The 24,433-nt window shown below is 40.8% G+C and overlaps 1 protein-coding gene across 1 annotated transcript in view; it reads right to left on the reverse strand.

The window, feature by feature from the left end:
* Window positions 1-8,423: 8,423 nt before the first annotated feature.
* The window catches only part of LOC134958796 (uncharacterized), a 131,095-nt gene continuing 115,085 nt past the window's right edge, over window positions 8,424-24,433 (reverse strand). The window contains exons 5-6 of the mRNA XM_063941520.1: window positions 11,534-11,597; window positions 8,424-8,957 (exon numbers count right to left, since the gene is read on the reverse strand). Of these exons, the coding sequence (XP_063797590.1) occupies window positions 8,914-8,957; window positions 11,534-11,597 (108 nt within the window). The 3' untranslated portion in view covers window positions 8,424-8,913. The remainder of the gene's footprint in view (window positions 8,958-11,533; window positions 11,598-24,433) is intronic.

Below are 24,433 nucleotides of genomic sequence, written 5' to 3' on the forward strand. Positions count from 1 at the left end.
ATGTACTAAACTACAGTATAATACTGGTTCATTGATTATAGCCAGTGTTGGACTGGGGCATGAATGGTCCACCAGGGGAATTCAGTGGTAGTAGCCCATGCTTATGGTTGTGGTCAGGTCCCAGTGGGGGTGTAGCCAACCATCACAGGTGTTTAGCTAACCATTAGAGATTGCAGTCTGGGCTCCTTAGTAAATATATATATATATATATATATATATACACACACACACACACACATATATACACTGTGCATATATATATATACTGTATATATATATATATATATATATATATATGTGTATGTATGTTCCAGCATAACTCTGGAATGCAAGAGCAATTTACACCAAACTTGGCACACATATCGCTTACAATGTAAAAAAAAAATATTGTAGGGGTAAGATACCCCTAGCATCCCTAGGGGTGAGGGTGGGAAGGGGGTGACATAAAAATCCATAGTTTTCGGGGTCACTAAGATGAATAGTGACACTCCCGATGCTGTTTCAGTCCAAGTTCAGCCCCCATCAGCATGGGGGGTGAGAAGGCGTGAAAAATAAAATGTCCAACATTCCCGACATTAGTGTCAAATCCATAGTATTCAGGGTCGCTAAGCTGATTGTATGTATGTTCCAGTATAACTCTGGAATGCCTGGAGTAATTTACACCAACCTTGGTACACATACAGTATGACTTACAATCTGGAAAAAAATACTGTGGGGGTAAGACACACAAAGCATCCCTAGGGGTGGGAGTGGGAAGGGGGTGACATGTAAAAAATCCATCGTTTTCGGGGTCATTGAGATGAATAGAGAAACTCCCTATGCCGTTTCAGTCCAAGTTCAGCCATATCAGCATGGGGGGATGAGAAGGGTTGAAAAATTAAATGTCCCAGTGAACTTAATTGTTGAGCAAAAATCTTTTACCTGTTTACCTCAAAGGAGGAGCCATAAAGAGAGTGAGAAGCTAAACAAGGAGACCTTATATTGGTAACATACAGTGGGTGGAGTTTAGCCTGTCGTCCCAGCATTTACAGCACTGAGCAGGGCAGCATCAGAGGCGGAATGGGCAAGAGAAGGAAGCAGATTATTCTCCTCTGCGCCAGCCCTTTGTCAGATTGGCAGCGGCGGGCGGTGCATGTCCTGTTTAAGTCTAATTGCTAATCTTAAGTGATAAACTAACCAGTTAACTTTAGGTATATCCCACTGCAAAAATAAGTCACAGAGACTACAGATTCTTTCACAATAAAATCTTTGTGATTATATTTCAAATTCCGTAGCAAAGCACGAGTATTTAGCTAATATACTGTATATATATATATTTAACACTGCTATTGCATGCATTAAAATCTATCACATAAATATACTGTATAAAATATACTATAGTCCTGTGCAGTATAATGTAATATATGTATAATATATAATTCTGATGCACTTGGATAGATTCTGGAACTGGATCTCTAGAGGAGGGTGTGGGCCTATGGGCAGACTTACTCTCAGGGTTTTCCCAGTGGGCCAGTCTCACTCTGTTTAGATCAAAGGTCTTTTCCTCTCTATGCTTACTGATTGGATGACACTGTTCATTAAAAATGATTGTACACTTTTTGTTTGATTGAGTGTTGAAATGGTGTTGAATACTTGTGCAGAAGCTGTGCTCATAAGTAGTTATTCAGAGCTATGGTTAACTAATTTGTTGTACTAATTCAAAAATGAACACTGCAATTCACCAGAGTTTCCCCACTTATTCTGTGTTATCTGGGACCCCTCATGAATGTACCCATTTATTTTCATCCCTTGATTTTAGCAGTTTTAATCCATTATCCCATGCAGGGTATTATTAATTATATATACCTGGACTTGTTTGCGGTACCCAGCAGGGTCCAGAGTAAGCTGTTAAGGAGTCAAATGCTCCCTTTTGAAGCATCTAGTATTTTTAATTGATTTTTCTACGGAGGGTAATGGCCATGCCACCTGGATTTAGCATACCCTCTCAGTATCATCTGGGCACACAGTATGTATCGCCAGCCCAGAATCCATGTTAGGTAGGCTCAGACATAGATGCGGTCAAACTTATTTTTCCAATATTGAGTGTCCAGGTTAAAATGTTTGCCACCCGTGGGCCTGGTGTCATATGTAAGGTTTCCATAGCAGCCACTTTTGTTTTTAAGAGCAGAGAAATACTCCAGGACTTTTAAAAATGTCTGCAGGGATTTGTTTGATGGGTAGCAGCAACAACTACAGTATCAAGGGCAGTCTTTTAGGACAGTCTCCCTTCCAGCATAAGTCACTTATAGCATCTCATATTTGTGTTTCATAACCTGTACTTGGTTTAAATGATCTTCACTAGTAATTTATATACCATATGTTGGGTTACCATAATTGTTGCAAACTGTGCTAAATAATTTGTTATTCTCTTAAAAACTAACTTACCGTATATACTCGAGTATAAGTCGACCCGAATATAAGCCGAGGCACCTAATTCTACCACAAAAACCTGGGAAAACTTATTGACTCGAGTATAAGCCTAGGGTGGGAAATGCAGCTCTAGCCGTACACAGCCCTCAGTGCCAGATATGCCCTCATAGTGCCAGATATGCCCCCACAGTGCTGCCAGATATGCCCCCACAGTGCTGCCAGTTATGCCCCCACAGTGCTGCCAGTTATGCCCCCACAGTGCTGCCAGATATGCCCCCACAGTGCTGCCAGATATGCCCCCACAGTGCTGCCAGTTATGCCCCCACAGTGCTGCCAGTTATGCCCCCACAGTGCTGCCAGATATGCCCCCACAGTGCTGCCAGATATGCCCCCACAGTGCTGCCAGATACGTTCCCTCCCCAAGTGCCAGGTATGCCCCACAGTGCTGTTACTTACCCCTCCGTCGATCCCGCGCTGTCTTCTGGAGGGACACGAAGCACACAGCGTGCGCGGCTCTCCTGTGTCCCTCCTGCATCTTCGGCGGCCGCGGCGGGTCTATTATAGGAAGTGCCGGTTCGTGATCAGAGGTCACGAACGGGTATTTCCTGTAATAGAACCGCCGCTGCTGCCGCCGGAGATGCAGGAGGGACACAGGAGCGCCGCGCGCTGTGCGCTCCATGTCCCTCCTTCACACTGCTCTGCCTCTGCCTGCACTGACTCGAGTATAAGCCGAGGTGGCTTTTTCAGCACAAAAAAAAGTGCTGAAAAAGTCGGCTTATACTCGAGTATATACGGTAAATGTCTCTTCATATACTTCAGTAAAGTTATCAATAAAAAATATAAAAAAGCTTTCTAGATATGGCACCTATTTACCCAGGGCACAAAAAAAAAGGACAAAGATGCCCAGGTGTTTGTGCCATATTAAGCTCCTCCCTCACTGCCACTGACTTTGCCTCCTTCTTCATCACTAAAATTGAGGATATCCAAAACATCTCCTCCCATCACCCCTCTGCCACCCCCCTGCCCTCATCATCCCTTCCCTCCATCTGTCCCACCCTGTCCTCCTTCTGTCCCACTTCAAACAAGGAAGTCCACTCCCTCATCTTATCCTCCCCCCCTTCCACCTGCTCCTGGACCCCCTTCCCTCCTGTCTTCTCCACTCCCTCTCCCCCAGTGTCTGCTCCCACCTTGCTCACCTCTTTAAGCTATCACTCTCTACCGGCATCCCCTCACCATTCAAACATGCTCTGGTCTCACATCTTCTCCAAAAAACCAACCTCGACTCTTCATCACTCACTAGCTACCGCCCCATCTCTTTTCTCCCTTTCGCCTACAAACTACTTGTGGTCTACAGCCGTCTCACAAGCTACCTCTCTGACAACTCCATCCTCTATCCACTACAATCTGGCTTTTGGCCACTACTCTGTTCAGTGAGACTTCCCTGGTGAAAGTCACCAATGACCTGCTTTTGGCCAAATCCAGGGGCCACTTCTCTCTGCTCATCCTTCTGGACCTCCCTGCTGCCTTTGACACTGTGGATCATCCTCTCCTCCTCTGCACACTCCAAAACATTGGCCTCTCTAGCACTGTCTTTGACTGGTTTTCCTCTTACCTCACTAACCGCTCCTTCTCCATGTCTGCCTCTGGCACCACCTCACACCCTTCCATCCTTCCTGTTGGTGTCCCTCAGGGTTCTGTCCTAGACCCCTTTCTGTTCTCCCTGTACACCTCTTACCTGGGTGCGCTCATTAACTCTTTTGACCTTCAATACCACCTCTATGCTGATGATACACAACTCTACATCTCCTCTCCTGATCTGTCCCCCTCTGTCCTCTCTCAGGTTTCCAGCTGCCTCTCTGCCATCTCCTCCTGAATGTCTGAGAGCTCTCTGAAGCTCAACATGGACAAAACTGTACTCATCATCTTTCCCCCACCCAGAGCAACACCCTCTACCAATATCTCTATCACGGTTGGCAACACCATAATCTCCCCCGTTCTCCAACTCCACTGATTCGGCATTACTCTTTACTCCTCCCTCTCCTTTGCACCACACATCCAAACTCTGGCACAATCCTGTCGGTTTCAGCTACGCAACATTACTCACATCTGGCCATTTCTTTCCCAACTAAACTTATCATTCACTCACTGGTCATCTCACAACTCGACTACTGCAATGTTCTCCTCACTGGCCTCGCATGCTCCCATCTTGCTCCTCTCCAATCTGTCCTGAACTCTGCAGCTAGGCTTATCTTCATCTCCACCACTCAACATCTGCCACTCCCCTTCGACAAAGTCTACACTGGCTCCCATTGCCCTACAGAATCCTCTTCAAACTCATCACCCTCACATACAAGGCCATCTCTAATTCCACTGCTTTCTACATCTCCAACCTCCTCTCCCTACATACTCCCTCCCGCCCCCTACGGTCGGCCAATGACCGTCGCCTCTCCACTGCCCAAATCTTCAACTACACCAAATCCAGCAGTCTTCTGTCACCTGATACTTATTCCAGTGTCATCTGCTGATGTAACTATGTTTATTTACCCTGTACTTGTCCTATACTATCATCAACTGTAAGTTGCTGTTTTCCTGTTTGATTATTTGTTTATGTACTCTGTAATTGGGTGCTGCGGAATCCTTGTGGCGCCATATAAATAAAGGATAATAATAATAATAATAAATAGAGGTAGAGAAGAAGAGGTAGAAGGTAGAATCAGAGAAGTGAACACTGAAAAAGCGAATAGATAGGAAGGATGAGAACCAAGTAAGAGCTGTGTCCTGAAGACCTAGAGATTGTAGTGTTTGTATGAGAAGAGAGTGGTCAACAGTGTCAAAAGCAGCAGAGAGATCTAGAAGAATAAGAAGTGTGTAATGGCCTTTCGACCTAGCAGTGACTAGATCATTCACTACTTTGGTCAGTGCCGTCTCTGTGGAGTGTTGGGTATGAAAGCCTGACTGAAGTGGGTCCAATAAGTTGTGGGAGTTAAAAAAGTGTGTAAGGCGCATGTAGGCAAGTCTCTCAAGTAGCTTGGAGGGACATGGTACCGGAGAAATGGGACAGTAGTTAGAGAGTGTGTTTGAGTCAAAGTTGTATTTTTTTAGAATGGGAGTAATCACTGCATGTTTAAACAGAGAAGGAAAGATACCAGTGGAGAGAGAAAGATAACAGATTTTAGTTAAGGTTGTGATAAGCACAGGAGACAAAGTTTTACTGACCTGTGAGGGTATAGGATCAAGAAGAGAGGTAGTGGAGTAGGAGGATGAAAAGAGTGTTGATACTTCATCTTCACTTGTGGGAACAAATGAAGAGAAAGTGCCAGAGGGTTTAGGTAGGGAATTGAGCAGGTCACTGGCTGAGTTAGAGCATACCATTTCATCTTGGATTTTATCAATTTTATCTTTGAAGTAGGAAGCAAGTTCTTGTGCACTGATAGTAGCTATTTGGGGAGGTGAGGGAGAGTAAAGAAGTGATTTAAATGTATTAAAAAGTCGCTTGGGGTTGGTGGCATGATAAGAGATGAGAGACTGTAAATATGTTTGTTTGGCAGTGTCCAGGGCCTGACCATAGGAGTGGTAGGTGGTCTTATATGTGAGAAAGTTACTTGGATTCTGAGATTTACGCCACTGATGTTCTACTTTATGTGACAGTTTTTGTAGGTGTCTTGTTGATTTAGAGTGCCACGGTTGGTATCTAAGCCTACGTGGAGTGTGATGGGTAGCTGGAGCCACTTCATTAAGGGCACTCTCTAGGGTCTGGTGCAGGTGGGATACAGCAGTGTCAGGTGTGGTAAATATAGAGATTGGTGAGAGGAGTTGTTGCAGAGAAGTGGAAAGTTGTTGAAAGTTTATATTGTTAGTATTTCTGCAGGTTAGAGGAGGCTTGCTTGGTTTGAGTGTCATAGAATTTAGAATAATAGAAGAGATTGTGAAGGTGATCAGGTTGTGATCAGAGAGAGGGAAAGGAGTTTCAATGAATTCGGAAACTGAGCAGAGCCTGGTGAACACAAGATCAAGGCAGTGGCCCTCCTGGTGAGTAGAGGAGTCAGATCATTGGGTGAGGCCAAGAGAGGAGGTTAGAGAGAGGAGTTTGGAGGCATGAACAGATTGTGGACTGTCAAGAGCTATATTGATATAGCCCATAATGATGGTGGAAATGTCAGAGGATAAGAAGTGTGGGAGCCAGGCAGAAAAATCTTCTAGAAATTGTTCTTTGGGTTGCCCAGGAGGGCGATAGATACCTGCAACATGCAGAGAGAAGGGGGTGAAAATCCTGATAGAGTGAACTTCAAATGCTGTGAATGCGAGTGATGCAACCTGAGTAATATTTGAAGTTCTAAGCACACATTTGCGCAAATATGCAAGCCCATGTACCACGACCAGGTGACTTCATCACATGGGTCCCTAACATTCCTAATACTATCATATTATATCAATATATCCAGGACTTACCTCTAAATAGTGCCCTTATCAATGTGTGATCTGAAATGCAGGAACCCAGCTAATTAAAACACCTGAGGGTAAATGGGAGGGGTGCCAATAGCATAGGGAGGAAGCCTTGCCTTCCAGTGTACAATATATACACGAATATAGTGGAACAAGGGGGGGGGGGGGGGGGCTGAACTGCACACCCTATTACTAAAGATATCAAGAGGTGCTATCTTGCTCAGGCTTCTAATACTATGCTGGAGGAATTAAGATGTAGATGTACACTCCTAGCACTAAGAACTGATAGTAAGAATAATCTAAATAAACCCTCACAATTAACATGGAGTAGAATTTAAGTTCTTAAGCACACATTTGCGCAAATATGCGGGCCCATGTATGCGTTTTCGCACAGCGGGTGATCAGATCTGAACTGTGCATGCGTATGCACCGCAATGCGCTGGCATGTTGGACGACTGCACCAAGCATCATTGCCTAGCAATGGGATGGTGCAAAAAAAGTGATCACACGGGCAATCGCAAGGTGATTGACAGGAAGAGGCCATTTGTGGGTGTCAACTGACCATTTGCAGGAGTGTCCGGGAAAACGCAGGCAGGCTCAGGTGTTTAGAGGGAGGGTGTCTGACGTCAGCTCTGGCCCCGATCACCAGGAATCCATCGTAGCAGCTGAGTAAGTCCTGGGCTGAACAGAGACTGCACAAACATCACCTTTTCCCCTCCCCCTGTAGGCAGCTATTATCTGATCACAGGTCTGCAAAAAACACACCCTAGCGATCAGGTCTGAATTACCCCCTTCATAACATGGGTCCCTAACATTCCTAATACTATCACATTATATAAATTTATCTAGGAATTACCTCTAAATAGGACCTTATCAATGTGTGATCTGAACTGCAGGTTCCTGCATTTCAGATCACACATTGATAAGGGCACTACTTAGAGGTAAGTCTTGGAAAAATTATATACTGTGATAGTATTAGGAATGTTAAGGAACCATGTGATGAAGTCACCTGGTCGCGGTACATGGGCCCACATATTTGCACAAATGTGTGCTAAGAACTTCAATTATACTCCATGTTAATTGTGAGGGTTTATTTAAATTATTCTTACTATCAGTGTTCTTAGTGCTAGGAGTATACATCTGCATCTCTCTTCCTCCAGCATATATATAATGAAACCCCAGGAAGTCAAGTCGGCAGATGAATCAGTAGTTTACCAGTCCCGGTACAGAGTGCAGTATCCCGACACCAAGGATTAAATAAGGCAAAGAAAAGTCTCTAATAAGTGGAACATACAGGAGTGTCTAAGGCCATGGAGAAATCTTCACACTGGAGATTAGTTCACAGATGTGCAACAATCCATGGAAGGCTTCGGATTATGGACCACCAGTTGCCAATCATTATTAGGGTGAGCAAGTTCAGGCAGAATAGAATGTATAATAGACTCCTGCCAATCCTGGAGGGATAATAAAGGAATTCGGAAATTGGAACAGAAAGAAAAAAGGTCAGCGGGTCCTTGATGACACACAAACTGCCATCATGAGAGACTTGGAGGCTGTAGGGGAAACTCCATCTATATTTAATCCCAAATTTACACAGTTCAGAGGACAAAGTTTTAATGCCATGCATTTTTGAAAAGTTACATAGGATAGACTCCTTCCCTTGGCAGCCTTTCCTGTTTCTCACCATTGGGCCGGGAGTAAATAACAAATTAGAGGGGCACCACTGAGGTTGAGTGTAAGCAAAAGTATGTATGGTCAAGGTTGTCATTGTTTCAAGCCCCTTAAAAAGTGAATGGGGCAGCAATACATAGGGGAAGACATTCCAAGGTGATGGATGCAGTCTCCACAGAGCATCTCACGTGCCAGGAGCACACAGGAAAGTGGAGATAGTGCAGGTATGCAATGCATATAATGTATGTAGGGCCAAACATGTGGTGCACCAAGTAGACAGTCCTGGGGCTCCCGGTAGCAGGAGGTGGAAAAATATATAGCAGTATCGATGACAAAATAAAAAAAATCACTTGCACTCCAAAAGTTCCAAAATTGTTATTGTCCTTGGTGCTATGTTATCACAAGGTCCCCTTGGTCCCAATGATGGTATCCAACTGCAATCATATGAAAAGAGTAACACATAATAGTATAATACTGTTTATATGCCATCAATTGCACCAACTGGTGATTTAAAGTGGAAAAGAATGTGCAGATAGTCCCATCAGCAGATTCAGGTTCCCCAATTCCCTTATTCAACACAGTCAGAGTGATGATAGATGAGGGCTGTATGGATTATTACTTGTAACAAATGGTTATAAAGCACATAAAGGTTTCTTTGGACTTCTATTAGGTCTCTTCTAGATATTAGTGCAAATGGATATTGCTCATTGCCCGTGGATAAATAACCAGAAAGAGACCGGATTAATATCAAAAGTATTTTCCATAAAATATATATAAAAACAAAATAGGCAAAGACCACCATACTATACAGATGTTACATAGAATCCACTGAAGAAGCTATAACCCGGTATCAATATGCAGTGGACTCAAATATACAGATCTGGATTGTCATGCCAAATAATAAACAACACTATTTTCTACATGTTTTGACGCTATGCGTCATCTTTTTCAAGTTGACTGTGGTGTTGTTAACACTGTATGTCAATAATACTTCCCTTAGAGGGATCATCTGAACCAGGTTAGTGTAGTAACACTTCCATGGGAAACAGTCAAGGATTTTATCATTGTTGCACCACTACTCTGTTGTATGATGAGGAGAGCCATGAATTTCACACTTGTCACAGTTTTACATAAGTGCAAATTGTCAAATCCACCAAACATCCACAGCTTTTACTGATAGTTTTCAAAAAGCATTAGGAATAATTGCTAAACTGGGGTTGTATAGCATTTATTTCACTGATGATCTGTGACTTTGATAACACACTCTGTGTAAATCTACTTCTTGGACTTTAAAAAGTAGACAAGTTTGATATAGATATATTTGTATATTATAACGTGTACATAATTTATTCTTTATTTCTAATATTTGAATAATGACAGGCTGTGTTCATGTATAATTAAATATTTATAAATTTTTAATGGTTATTTTTAATTTGGTAGGAGTCCAGGCTAACAAGTAGGTGTTATCTGGCATAGAATAGGGAATAGGGCATAAAAAAAATTAAATGTGATCTTGTCTGTTCTTGTCTTGCATGTTCATGTCAACAGGTTCAAAAGTGAAAAATGGTCAAAACTAACAGTTGACACATTTTTTAGGTTATTCTAGGTCAAATCTAACCCAAATTATTAACCTAGTGCCCAACCCTAACCGTCTCTGTAGTGCCTAACCCTAACTGCTCCTGCAGCTTAACCCTGGCATTCCCCTTTGTGAGCCTAATTTGAACCCTAAAAATTAAAAAAAATTTTTAAAAAAACATGTGTCAACCATTGCTGTGTTGATCATTTTCATGTTGACCTTTTAAACATGTTGACCTTTTTTCTCCTCTTTCAAATATTGGTCCTCCTTAATATGTATTTCCTTGTGATCACTTGTGATCACCAGGCAACATTGCACCACGCTATGGAGAACATAGTTTCCATATATGTGTGGGGGAGGCCCTAGGTTTCTAGAACCCCTATGAAGACAGCTGGAACCAAGAGGGGATCTGTATTTAAAAGTGGGTAGTCCCTCTTTCATATTATATGGCCCCTTAACAGTTATTTGTAGAAAAGCAAAAGATTCAACCACCTGCGCGCCTCACTTTATGAACAGGCTGCTGGAACTTAAAGTGACTAACACCAATCAGTGAAATGGGGAAAAGGGTCCTAATTTGCACACCTTAATTAGGTAGTGAGGTGCTACTCTGCTTGAGACTTAGTAAAGTGTACAGAGGGAAAAGGTAGCAGGTGCACTATCTCACACTAGCTCAACCTGTAGTAACCAGAGGCACTTAGCATATTCCTCGCCAGGGCTATGAGCTTACCCACCGCATCAAGGTAGCCTCTCATTGGGTAAGTCCCTAACACTAAGCTTCCCCTATTAAACTGTACCTTCACCAGGTCCTGGGCAGCCATCAACACCAATGCGTTTCAACCCATATGGTCTTTATCAAGGTGTACACATGTTTGGAAAAAACAGATATTTAAGGACAGCAGAAAAAACACCCACTTACTGTTGAAGGGGGCATGATCGTACTTTACAATAGATAAAACATGCGAGTCTTCAATATATATAAATTTCAAATACAAAGATCTTATGTACTTAAGTTAATAATACATTGAAACCAATTAAAAATATAGAAAACCATCCCTTAATAGGAGAATGGCATCATATTTTTTGTGCGTTCAAACTATTGGAACGTACAACGTAACTTCCAGTTCCGCCAGAAGAGACATGGTGCTGTAACAAAAAATAGAAGGAGGGAGCGGTAGATAGATTATACCCTGCTCCCGCTTCCGCCGGAGGTAATACTAAAATGATGTAAAGGCAGCGGACCTAGCCCGTTAAGTGGCAAAGGTTCCTGAGTTAAAATACCTAAAAATACTAATAAAGAATGTTCTGGATACGGGGAACGGTATGATAGATGCCATGCGTTCCAACTACTGGAACGCATAGCGTCACTTCCGGCTCCACCGAAAGTCACGTTGTCGCTTCGTGGAGCGGAAAGCGGAACAGAAAGATGTTACTCACTGCTTTTGCTTCTGGTACAATGCGTTCCACTCATGACTTCACATTTGTATCGTTTTGCAGATACCTTTACATATGGATAAAACAAATTAAACTACATAATAAGAAATATAATGTAATTTTTTTTATAAAATAGAATAGGTAATAGAACATGTAATAACATATATAGAAAAAAAGGAAACATGTTTAAAAATATTACTGATAGAGGGCGGGGCCAAATTAAGTATCCGGAAAAGACCCCATTCTCTACTCCGAGGAAATGAAAAGTGAATATAGTATAGGTGACCCAACTTATTCAACGGACATATAATTATCCAGGATCTCTACATAGAAGGAATAAATAATGTATAAATAAATACAAATATATGATCAATATAAAACCAATGTAAGAATGGAGCTATGATTAAAAAGCAGGCATATTTCAAAAACACAGATTAGTTGTAAGAACAGGATTTGTTATAAAAACCATTTTATCTCAAAATCAGTGTTTAGGCACCAAGGTTCAAGTGTTTTAACTTCATAAATAGCCCTCATTTCAGCTTTGGCCAGAAAGATTTCTGTTCCTTTCGATCTCCATTTACCTTCTATCTTTTTAATTCCTTTAATATTTTTAATTTGGTTCAGGGAACATTGATGTTTAGTTGAAAAATGTTGAGAAAGGGAGTGGTTTGCGAAACCCTTTTTAATGTGCCTCAAATAATCAGCCCAACGTTCTCTAAGTTTGCGGGATGTTTTCCCTATGTACTGGAGACCACAATCACATTCTGAGATAGATGCAGTTGGGACTATTACAAGTAATAAAATCCTGAATTTTAAAGACTTTCTTTGTAGTATTAGAAGTGAATTCCACTATCTTAGAAGCTTGCTTGGTATGGGAAGTGAAAACTATGCATGTTCCACACCTATGAAAGCCTTTGGTTTTGATCCTACCCATTCTTTTTTCAGGAAGACACTAGTCTGTTCCTTAAGTTAGGCGCTCTCCTTTAGACAAATTTAGTTTTTAAGGGTAAAATATCCTCTAAAAGGGGATCTTGTTGTAACAGGTACCAATGTTTTCTAATAATGTGTTCAATGGTTTTATATTCATTATTAATAGTGGTGATAAATGGTACCTGGGGTTTTTCTTTGACATCGGGTCTTACTTTATATGTTAAGAGCGATTCCTGCGGTGTCTCTTTAAATTCTTCAATCACATTCTCAATATTGGTCTTTTCATATCCTTTAACAATGAGTTTTTCTTTCATCTCCTCGATCTGTTCACTGAAGACCTCCTGATTTGTGCAATTCCTACGTATCCTCTGAATTTGTCCTCTAGGGATATTTTGCAACCATTTAGGTTGATGATGACGACTCGTTACATGGATATACGAATTACTATCTGTTGGCTTCATAAAATTGCGTGTAGAGATTCACCTTCCTTATAAATTATAAGGTCTAGGAAGTTCACTTCTACAGGGTTAATATTAAAAGTAAGTTGAACATTAAAGGAGTTATTATTTAACTTTCTGCAGAATTGTTCAAGACTTTATCTCCTGTCCAAATGAAGAGAATATCATCAATGAAGCAAATCCAAAGGAGGATATTTTCTCTTTGGGGGTTATTGTGCCATATGACTTGATCTTCCCACCACCCCATAAATAAGTTTGTGTATGCAGGCGCAAATTTAGTACCCATTGTGGTTCCCCTTCTTTGTATATAGTATTGATTATTATACCAGAAGAAATTATTCTCTAGGATGAATGCAATGGATTCTTTTATGAGATTCAACTTGTTTCATCTACTACTTCATTATTTTTTCTAAAGAAATGGTCAACTGCATTAATTCACAACTGATGATCTATAATAGTGTATAGCGAGAAAACGTGAGCTGTTACCAGGAAATGTTGGTCTGTCACTTTAACTCGTTTTAAATGAGTGATGTTGTCTATTGTATTTTTAAAATACAAAGGTATTTTTAATACTTCTGGCTGTAAATGGACATCTATGAAATGGGACAAATTGGATGTTATGGAATCTATCCCTGCAATGATGGGGCGCCCTGTGGGGTTTGTGGGGTCTTTGTGCACCTTAGGTAAAATATAGATTACATGTAAAACTGTATGCTCCCTTATGAGATATTTTTTCTCTGAGTTTGTAATTGTTCCTTTCTCTTCATACTTATTTACAAGTGTGATCAAGTTCTTTTCAATTATACCTGTAGGATTTCCTTTTAATAAACCATAAGTGGTGCGATCTTCTAATTGTCTGAGGATTTCCTGGTTATACTAACAGGTGTCCATAATTACTACCTCCCTTTCTTTATCAGCCGGTTTAATGGTGATATTTTCATTTTTTTCTTGACTGATCAAAGCTTCTTGTTCCCCATTTAGTGATATTGTAATGTTTCTTAATCTCCCTGATGTTATCTATTTCAGTACAAACAATTGTATTAAATGTTTTTACAAAGCAGCCTCCACTGAATGTGGGATTAAATGTAGATTTTGGTTTGAAGATTTTCATTTTTTCATTACTAGCTATTTTTTGACCAACGAAGTACATTTTAAAGTGACAAGTTCCTCACAAATTTCTGAATGTCAACATATGTATCAAACTTGTTAAGTTTGTTGACCGGGGCAAATTTAAATCCTTTTTTAAGGACTGCTTTTTCATCATCCTTTAGCTCATATTTACTCAAATTAAAGATTTTAGTTGAAGAGTCTTCTGGTGTTACCGTTGCTTTCTTCTTTTCACGTACAACTTTTTTAATATTTCCATTCCCCCTTTTTCCTCTATGAGTTCTCTTTATTCTTTCTTTCATCTCCATCGGTTCCTTTTCTGGCTCTGGTCCAAATAAACTTCCTTATCAAGTATTTCAAACTGATTCGATGTGACTATTGGGTGCCTGCCAGATCTGGATGGACGAGTGATGTCTTCATAACTTCTATTGGTGGATAGTCTCCAGCATGTAAATTCCCTTCTGTTTCTCTGTAGATTCCAATTGTCTCTCCTTTCCCAATGATCTTTTCTATCCCAATGGTTTCTTTCATCATTTGTTAGGGTCTCCTGCCCTGTGCTGCCACGTCGTCATGGCAACCGGGAGACAAGTGCTATTGGAGTAACCTGAGCGCAGCTGATACTCCGGTTCGGGTCTTTTGCTGTGCAGTGGTTATAGGCTCTGTGCACGGCAGGGGATCCGGTGCTGGTTTTTGTGCTCACAGTCTGTGAGGTCTGAGTGGGGCGTGGACAGCACCTGCTTTATAAGGCCTCTTTTCAGAGTAAGCAGATGCTGCTGAATCTTTGTTGGTTAGTCAGTTCATGAAAGTTAGCCAGTACTGTGTAGCTTTGTATTTGTTTGTTGCTTACTGCAAATAGGCCTGGGGATTTGGTATTACACTCTGCCAATCCAGACCTAGCAGTAAGACTGGAGTCAGTCATTTAGCTTGCTGGGGTTCTGTTACTACTCTGTGAACTTAGCAAGTTTGCGGCTGTATTCTAAGACTTGCCTGTCTAATCCTGTCTCACTGTGCTAGGTGTCAGGGGTCAGTTTAGTGGCAGTAAGCTAAAACCTGTGCACGGCAAGTGAGAATTAGGATTGTGGAGACTCTCCTTGTGTCTATCATTCCATCTCTGACCAAGGAGTTTACTGCCACACCCGTTGGTAACCCTTTAGGGTTTTGCTGTTGCCCTTAGCAACAGCATTTCGGGTTCTCTACGTATTAAAACACAACATCTTGCTTTTTCCATCCTAGCAGTTCTAATACAAGGGAGATACCCAGTTCCTTAGCCTCTGGGCTTCTCTGTTCACTTTGTGTGTATTTTGTTACCCTATCACCTTCTGTGTACGTTATGTCATATTCCCCAGTTTGTCTGTGAGTCCATTTGTTTTGCATAACAGTTCAAACACCAGTACATTCCTGCAGACACTGGAGTGCATAACAGTTCTGACACCAGTACTTTCCTGCAGGCACTGGTGTGCATAACATATTCAGCAGCCCAATACTCCTGTTGAAATTTTGTGGGAATATGGAGCATACCCCTCAAAATACGTTGCAACAGGTGGTCGATCAGGTGCAGGTCCTGACTCGACAATTTAATGATTTGTCCATTAAAATGCACACCTCCCAGGCTGCTGGCAGAGCTCCCGCAGCAGCAGCACCTGCAGGGGTTAAGGAGCCGAAAGTAAATCTCCCGGATCGTTTTTCTGGAGATCGCTCGCAGTTCTTTTGTTTCAAGGAGAGCTGCAAGCTATACTTCCGGCTTAGGCCTCAGTCTTCTGGGTCGGAGATTCAGCGGGTGGGCATAGTGATTTCCTTGCTACAAGGAGACCCACAGGTCTGGGCATATGGGTTGCAGCCTGACTGTCCATCGCTTAAAAGTGTTGATGCTTTTTTTACGGCACTGGGCATGTTGTATGATGACCCTGACAAGACGGCCTCAGCCGAGGCTCAGATTTCGATCCTTAAGCAAGGGCGAAGGCCAGTTGAGGTTTACTGTACGGAGTTTCGGAGGTTGGCCCATGATACCCAGTGGAATGACCCAGCCCTGAGACACCAGTACCGAAGAGGTCTTTCTAACCAGATAAAGGACCAACTGGTACAATATCCCTTGCCTGATAGCTTGGATCAGCTCATGCAGTTATCCATCCGGGTGGATAGACGGCTGAGAGAGCGTAGGCTTGAAAGGGAGACTGAGATTTCCTTCCTTCCCAAGGGAACCTCAGACTCTGAGGAATTTTCTGAGGAGCCTATGCAGATTCGGGCTACCCGCCTCTCCTCGCGTGAGAAGACGCGTAGGAGACAGCAGGGGTTGTGTTTGTACTGTGGGAATAAAGGTCATGTGGTAGTATCATGCCCAGAAAAGCCGGAAAACTTCAGGGCCTGAGGGTGATGGGAAATATCCTGTCAGGCCAGAAGTCAGAATTTCCCAAGAAGACTTTTATCATTCCGGTGACCTTGAAGATCCTCGGTCAAACTGTCAAGACTGAGGCCTTTGTGGACAGTGGGGCCGACGGGGTTTTTATGGACCGCCAATTCGCCCTGAAACACTCTGTTCCCTTAGTACCCTTGGCATCGGAAATTGAGATTTGTGGGTTAAACGGGGAACCATTATCCCAAGGTAAAATTACCTCTTGCACTAGCCAGATTTCTTTGTTTATTGGAGCCACACACTCTGAAAAATTGTCCTTTTATGTGACTGTCTGTACTTTTGCCCCATTGGTGTTGGGGTTACCCTGGTTAAGGGCCCACAATCCTCAATTTGACTGGGTCTCTGGGGAGATTCTTAGTTGGGGTACTGATTGTTTCAGGAGTTGCTTGAGCCTTCCAGTCAGGCTCTCGCAGCTAAGTTTGCCAGGATTGCCAGGGTGTTATGCAGATTTTGCGGACGTATTCTCCAAAAAAGTTGCAGAGGTACTACCTCCCCATCGCCCCTATGACTGTGCCATTGATTTGTTGCCAAATGCAAAGCTTCCCAAGAGCAGGTTGTACTCCCTGTCACGTCCTGAGACTCAGGCTATGGCAGAGTACATTCAGGAGAACTTGGCTAAGGGATTTATCAGACCTTCACAGTCTCCAGTTGGGTCGGGGTTCTTCTTCGTGGGTAAAAAGGACGGTTCGTTGCGACCCTGCATCGACTTCAGGGAATTGAACCGTATCACGATTAAAAACTCATACCCACTGCCTCTCATTTCGGTCTTGTTTGACCAGCTTCGTACTGCCACCATTTTTTCTAAGATTGACCTACGCGGTGCGTACAATCTAATACGAATAAGAGAGGGGGATGAATGGAAGACTGCCTTTAATACCCACTCAGGGCATTATGAATATTTACAAGAAAAAGAAGAAAGAGTAGAAGATTTTTTACACTGGCGCTAAAATGAGACTGCCCTAGATATTAACCTCCCAAAGGTGTCACCAAAACACCTAGAAAATACAATATGCAATACAAAAATAGGAGATCTACAACCCTGGGCGCTCTTAAATAAATGTTTATGAAATACGTTCCTTCTCCTTATTATGAGATGCCTTCGTGTTGTTCTTTTTACTTTGCTCTGTACTTCATTCCACTCAAGATGGTACGGTGTAAAATCGGAGTTTGGGATATGAAGAAAGAGAGAGAAAGAAAATATATAGTGTAATACAGTCTTTATACAGATTTCTGTGTATATGGAAACGGGGTTCAATAGATGGAGCGTACCACACTCACTATAGACATGGGGGAGGTCAAACTCATAAAGGTATCTTTAACCAGAAAAAGGTAGGCGTACCCTACTCACACGGTCACTGGAGTTCAGGAAGCACATCAAGGTATCTTTAGTGTTTATCCCCTTGTGTTTCCTCCAAATGTCCCAGTACCAATATTAGGCTCATTCATAGGGAAAAAATAAATAAAAACATCCAATGTGTGGTATTGCCAAGAAAATAATGTTACAATTAAAGAACAAAATGTCCTAGAAGTTAATGCGTACTTATGGTCAAGTATGAATTAGCCACTGTATAACGGCAGTACCAAACGTACCCGACTTACTAGAAATCGGGAAAGGAAAAGCACATCAAGGTATCTTTACAGTTTCTTTAGATTATAATCACAATCTGCGTACCCCAACTCACAGTGTTGTTTTCTGTTATAAACACATCATGGTATCTTTTCCCTTGGAGCCTTCATCCAAAGGGTTATTCAATAATTTTCCAAGAAAAATATGTCCACCAGTCGAATAAAAATGACAAAGTTTTATTGTACAAAAATGGGTCCCACAGTCTGGGAGAATCCAACAGTTTAAAATACAAGATGCAATCCGAGACAGTTCCACAATTGAAAAAGATTGCAACAGAGAAAAAATTTTTTAGATAAAATGAATTAAAAATTAAAATCCTAGTGAAAAAAGTACCACACAGACCCCAGCTGGTCACTGGAAAAGTTAGAAAGCAATACCAATGGTGGAAAAAGAGGGGTTGCCTTCTTACCAGAATCAGCGAAGATGTATGGGGGTAGTGTGGAGAAAAAACTGGCTGTTCACACTCCTTCTGTTGTCAATGCATTTCGGTCACCAGCTGACCTTTATCAAGACATGGGTGGAGTGTGAAACACCCAGTATTTAAACTATGAACAGCCAATCAACATACACAGGAAATGACTTCATGCTAATATGATTATATAACATACAAACTCTTCCTTTTTGTATAATTTCACATAGATTATCCAGTTTAATATTCTCACTTAATAGATTCTTATATATCAAGTATTATTTAATTGTTATTACTACAATTACAACATCTGGTAACATAAACGAGGCCCGTTGTCATGGCTACATCCGGTGTGAATGAGAAGCATCAAACTTGATTCTCAAACAATATATAAACTTGTCATATACCAAAAGTCTTATAAATTTGAGAGTCCGTGGTTTAGGGGGAATGTAACTGAGGTCTTATCCATTCAGCTGAAATATCGGGTAACCATAGCAATGTATGTCCGGAAGTGACGTTTTAGGTCTAGTGGAGTTGTCATGGTTACTATCACTCCACGATCCAGGCGCCGTCTTGCCGTTGTGCGTGTAACGCCTTCAATTCGGCTGACGTTACCCGGAAATGACGTACCGGATATACTTGCGTGTCACCTCTGGCAATGGTGGAACGCGAGCAGGACTTCCTGAATCCACGGGCCTGTATATGGTGACGTGTTTTCACTCGTCCGGATATTGTAGCCATGGCAACGTCTCACTGTTCATGCTTCAACCAACGGTTTACTCCATCACATATAACACAAAAAAAACAGTATATATTAGTATCGTCTTATGCATACAATTATATTTAAGTGGTTATTGATACAAAGAATGGATTACAGGAACCATTTTAACTCGAAGTCGCTATTTAATCCATTTGGACTTAGAGTTTTGTGTTTATAAATATAGCTCATTTCAGTTCTAGCTAATTGTTTTGCCACATCCCTGTTTCTCATATTTTCCCTTATGGCTTTTAATCCATAAAAGCCAGAAATTTTGGAGATTGCACAATTATGTTCCCTTTTAAAATGAGCAGAGAGGGCATGAGTCTCCACGCCCTTTTTAATATTACGTAGGTGCTCACCTAGGCGTACCTTTAGTGGGCGTGAGGTTCTTCCAATATAATACATGTTGCATTCACATTTGATTGCATACACTACATTCTTAGTGTTGCATGTTATAAATTCTTTTATTTTCACTTCTACCCCATTGATGTCAATCTTTTCAATTTTTTTGCAACCACCCCCCCCAATATTTCTACATCCGATACAATTACTACATCGAAAAAAACCAATCGACTTAATGGTTGAAATTTGTGGTGTGGGCGCATACATACTCGATACAAGGGTTGATTTTAGGTTGGGAGCCTTTCGATAAATACATTTAGGCTTATCTGGCAATAGTGGTCCCAGAACGGTGTCTTTCTTTAAAATATGCCAGTGTTTACGTAACACCTTTTCTACCTCCTTGTGTTCCTTAGAGTATTGCGTAATAAATGCAAATTCGTATTCATTATTAGATTTGTTACCCATTTGATTGCTTTGTGAAGTGGTAGGTTTTACTGTATTTGCCGACTCTAGAGCTTTTATAATTTTATTTTTATTATATCCACTAGCGAGGAATTGGTTGCTCATTTCCTCTGCTTGTGTTGAGAACACTGAATCTATAGAGCAATTCCTCCTCAAACGTTTAAACTGTCCATTTGGTATGGAATTTATCCAGTTGTCATGGTGGCAACTGGAAGGTGGAATATAGCCTCCAGAGTCTGTTGGTTTAGTGTAATTTTTGAATTGGATGTTCCCTTCCTCCACATAGACTGTAACGTCAAGAAAATTAATTTTAGTCTCCTGTATGTCAAAGGTTAATATTATTCCCTTGTTATTTTCATTTAGAGACTTGCAAAAAGAATCAAGCATTTCTCTTCCGCCTTTCCACACAAAAAATATGTCATCTATATATCTTGCGTAGGACACCAGGCTCGCTCCAAGGGGATTGTTGGCCCAGATGGTATTGAGCTCCCACAACCCCAAAAATAAATTTGCATAGCTTGGAGCGAACCTGGTGCCCATGGCGGTGCCCCTCCTTTGCAGGAAGTAGTCATCTTTGAAGAGAAAAAAATTATTTTGCAAAATAAACATAATACCCTCAATTAGGAATTCTTTCAAATTTTTATCCGTTTCTGATAGGTCAAGGAAGTGTCTTACCGCCTCCACACCATCACTGTGTTCAATGATGGTGTAGAGGGTACCGACATCCGCCGTGACCAACAGAAAACCGTCTTGCCATTTGATGGTTTTGACAAGCTTTAAGAAATCCCCAGTGTCTTTAAGATGTGACCAGTTTAAAAGTACCATAGGCTGTAGGTAAAAGTCTATAAATCTCGATAGATTTGCGGAAATAGAGGAGACACCAGAAATTATTGGTCTTCCTGGGGGATTTTCCATGCACTTGTGCACCTTAGGTAAGATGTATAATACCGGTGTTCTAGGGTCTTCATTAATTAGGAATTTAGCTTCCTTTTCGGTGATGATGTTTTTTTCCACTGACTGTTTTACCCAGGTGACGAGTTTTTCTTGTATTTGTTCTGATGGATCTTTTCTCAATCTTATGTATGTATTGGAGTCAGAAAGCTGACGCATTATTTCAGCTTCATACTTCTGACAATCTAAGATGACAATCCCCCCCCCCTTATCTGAGGGTTTTATAATTATGTCCTTATTTTGTTTGAGATCTTTCATGGCTTGTTTTTCTTTTTTGGTTAAGTTGGAAAATTTATAATTGCGTTCCAACTTATTTAAATCATCAAGAACTACAGTACTGAACGTCTCTACCAGAGGGCCCTTACAATGTTGGGGAAAAAAGATCGATTTCGGTCGAAAAGGTGTACCTGAAGTTGTTTCCATTTGGGCTCCACTAGACTCATTTTGATTATGAAAAATTTTTTTTAGAGCTAATTTACGGACAAATTTTTGAACGTCAATAAATATATCAAATGAATCAATATGATTGGTCGGAGCATATTTTAAACCTCTTTGTAACAGGGATTTTTCATCCTGAGTGAGGATATGTGAGCTCAAATTGAAGATCTTAATCGTGGGGATTTTAATTATTTCCTCCTTTTGTGTCCCAATAATTGGTTTTATCTTTGGTTTTTTTACATGTTTAGTATTACGTATCCTCTTTTTAGGGCGACCTGCCCTTTTTCCCCTAGGTCGTGATTGATATTCTACCTGTAATGGATGTGGCGTTTTGGATCCTCTAAAAAAGACCTCTGTCTGTTTCCCCTATAAGGGGTATATAGACGGACCTCCTCTTCCTCCCGTATTGGTGAATATCTATTATGTGTAATCAACTGATTATCCCCCTCCCTTTTTCCTCTAGTTCTGGCTTCTTCCCTCCTTTCATATTGGGAAGCCCTCCATTCGGGTATAGGATATCCATATTTATCCCTATTTGAATATCCTCGATTATGGTTATCTATTTCTCTCCAATTGGATACTTGTTTATTTGGTGGTCCCCTAGGATACACTCTGTTATTGGTTCGTCTATTCCTATCCTGTTTGAAGTTCCCTGAATAATTATTTAGTCTATAATCATTGGGATTACTGGAATTTCTATCTGGAGTTTTTGTTTCACTTGTTGGGGGTCTTGAAGCTCTTCTGGATTTTGACTGGGAGATTATTGGTTCTTCCTTATCCCTATTAAACTTTTTAACTTTCTTTTGGATGAGTAATTTCTCTGTTCTTTTTAATTTGGATTCTATAGAGCCCTCCATTTCTTTATAATCTTCCAGATTGGAATAAGGTTGTACTAGGGATTTATATTCCTTAATTTCCTCGTCCATTTTATTAAGTTCTCTTTTCCTTTCTTGGATGATTAATTCCATCAAGGAAAATGAACAATTTTTGATGATATCATCCCATTGATTCTTAAAGTTTTCATTTTCAGTGGAAAAGGTAGATGTTTTATTAATTTTTAGACCTCTAGGGATTAATTTGTGGGCGAGGTATCTTTCTAAGGTTACCACCTCCCACCACAGTTTGCTTTCTTTTGTCAGAATACCTTCTAGTTTGTACATCATACCTTCTAAATCCCCATCAATTAATTCAATTGTTTCTGCATTCCCTTTAAATATTCTATCCATTGTGGACAGTCTTTGCTCCCTTAAGGAAAACATGATAGATCTGAAGGATAATTTTTTAAAAGCTGCCTGTGACAAGAATCTTCCTTTGGTGACAAATATAAACAAGAAAAAGAAGAAAGAGTAGAAGATTTTTTACACTGGCGCTAAAATGAGACTGCCCTAGATATTAACCTCCCAAAGGTGTCACCAAAACACCTAGAAAATACAATATGCAATACAAAAATAGGAGATCTACAACCCTGGGCGCTCTTAAATAAATGTTTATGAAATACGTTCCTTCTCCTTATTATGAGATGCCTTCGTGTTGTTCTTTTTACTTTGCTCTGTACTTCATTCCACTCAAGATGGTACGGTGTAAAATCGGAGTTTGGGATATGAAGAAAGAGAGAGAAAGAAAATATATAGTGTAATACAGTCTTTATACAGATTTCTGTGTATATGGAAACGGGGTTCAATAGATGGAGCGTACCACACTCACTATAGACATGGGGGAGGTCAAACTCATAAAGGTATCTTTAACCAGAAAAAGGTAGGCGTACCCTACTCACACGGTCACTGGAGTTCAGGAAGCACATCAAGGTATCTTTAGTGTTTATCCCCTTGTGTTTCCTCCAAATGTCCCAGTACCAATATTAGGCTCATTCATAGGGAAAAAATAAATAAAAACATCCAATGTGTGGTATTGCCAAGAAAATAATGTTACAATTAAAGAACAAAATGTCCTAGAAGTTAATGCGTACTTATGGCCAAGTATGAATTAGCCACTGTATAACGGCAGTACCAAACGTACCCGACTTACTAGAAATCGGGAAAGGAAAAGCACATCAAGGTATCTTTACAGTTTCTTTAGATTATAATCACAATCTGCGTACCCCAACTCACAGTGTTGTTTTCTGTTATAAACACATCATGGTATCTTTTCCCTTGGAGCCTTCATCCAAAGGGTTATTCAATAATTTTCCAAGAAAAATATGTCCACCAGTCGAATAAAAATGACAAAGTTTTATTGTACAAAAATGGGTCCCACAGTCTGGGAGAATCCAACAGTTTAAAATACAAGATGCAATCCGAGACAGTTCCACAATTGAAAAAGATTGCAACAGAGAAAATTTTTTTTAGATAAAATGAATTAAAAATTAAAATCCTAGTGAAAAAAGTACCACACAGACCCCAGCTGGTCACTGGAAAAGTTAGAAAGCAATACCAATGGTGGAAAAAGAGGGGTTGCCTTCTTACCAGAATCAGCGAAGATGTATGGGGGTAGTGTGGAGAAAAAACTGGCTGTTCACACTCCTTCTGTTGTCAATGCATTTCGGTCACCAGCTGACCTTTATCAAGACATGGGTGGAGTGTGAAACACCCAGTATTTAAACTATGAACAGCCAATCAACATACACAGGAAATGACTTCATGCTAATATGATTATATAACATACAAACTCTTCCTTTTTGTATAATTTCACATAGATTATCCAGTTTAATATTCTCACTTAATAGATTCTTATATATCAAGTATTATTTTATTGTTATTACTACAATTACAACATCTGGTAACATAAACGAGGCCCGTTGTCATGGCTACATCCGGTGTGAATGAGAAGCATCAAACTTGATTCTCAAACAATATATAAACTTGTCATATACCAAAAGTCTTATAAATTTGAGAGTCCGTGGTTTAGGGGGAATGTAACTGAGGTCTTATCCATTCAGCTGAAATATCGGGTAACCATAGCAATGTATGTCCGGAAGTGACGTTTTAGGTCTAGTGGAGTTGTCATGGTTAC

Source organism: Pseudophryne corroboree, chromosome 9, assembly GCF_028390025.1.
Source record: "Pseudophryne corroboree isolate aPseCor3 chromosome 9, aPseCor3.hap2, whole genome shotgun sequence".
Classification (NCBI taxonomy): Eukaryota; Metazoa; Chordata; class Amphibia; order Anura; family Myobatrachidae; genus Pseudophryne; species Pseudophryne corroboree.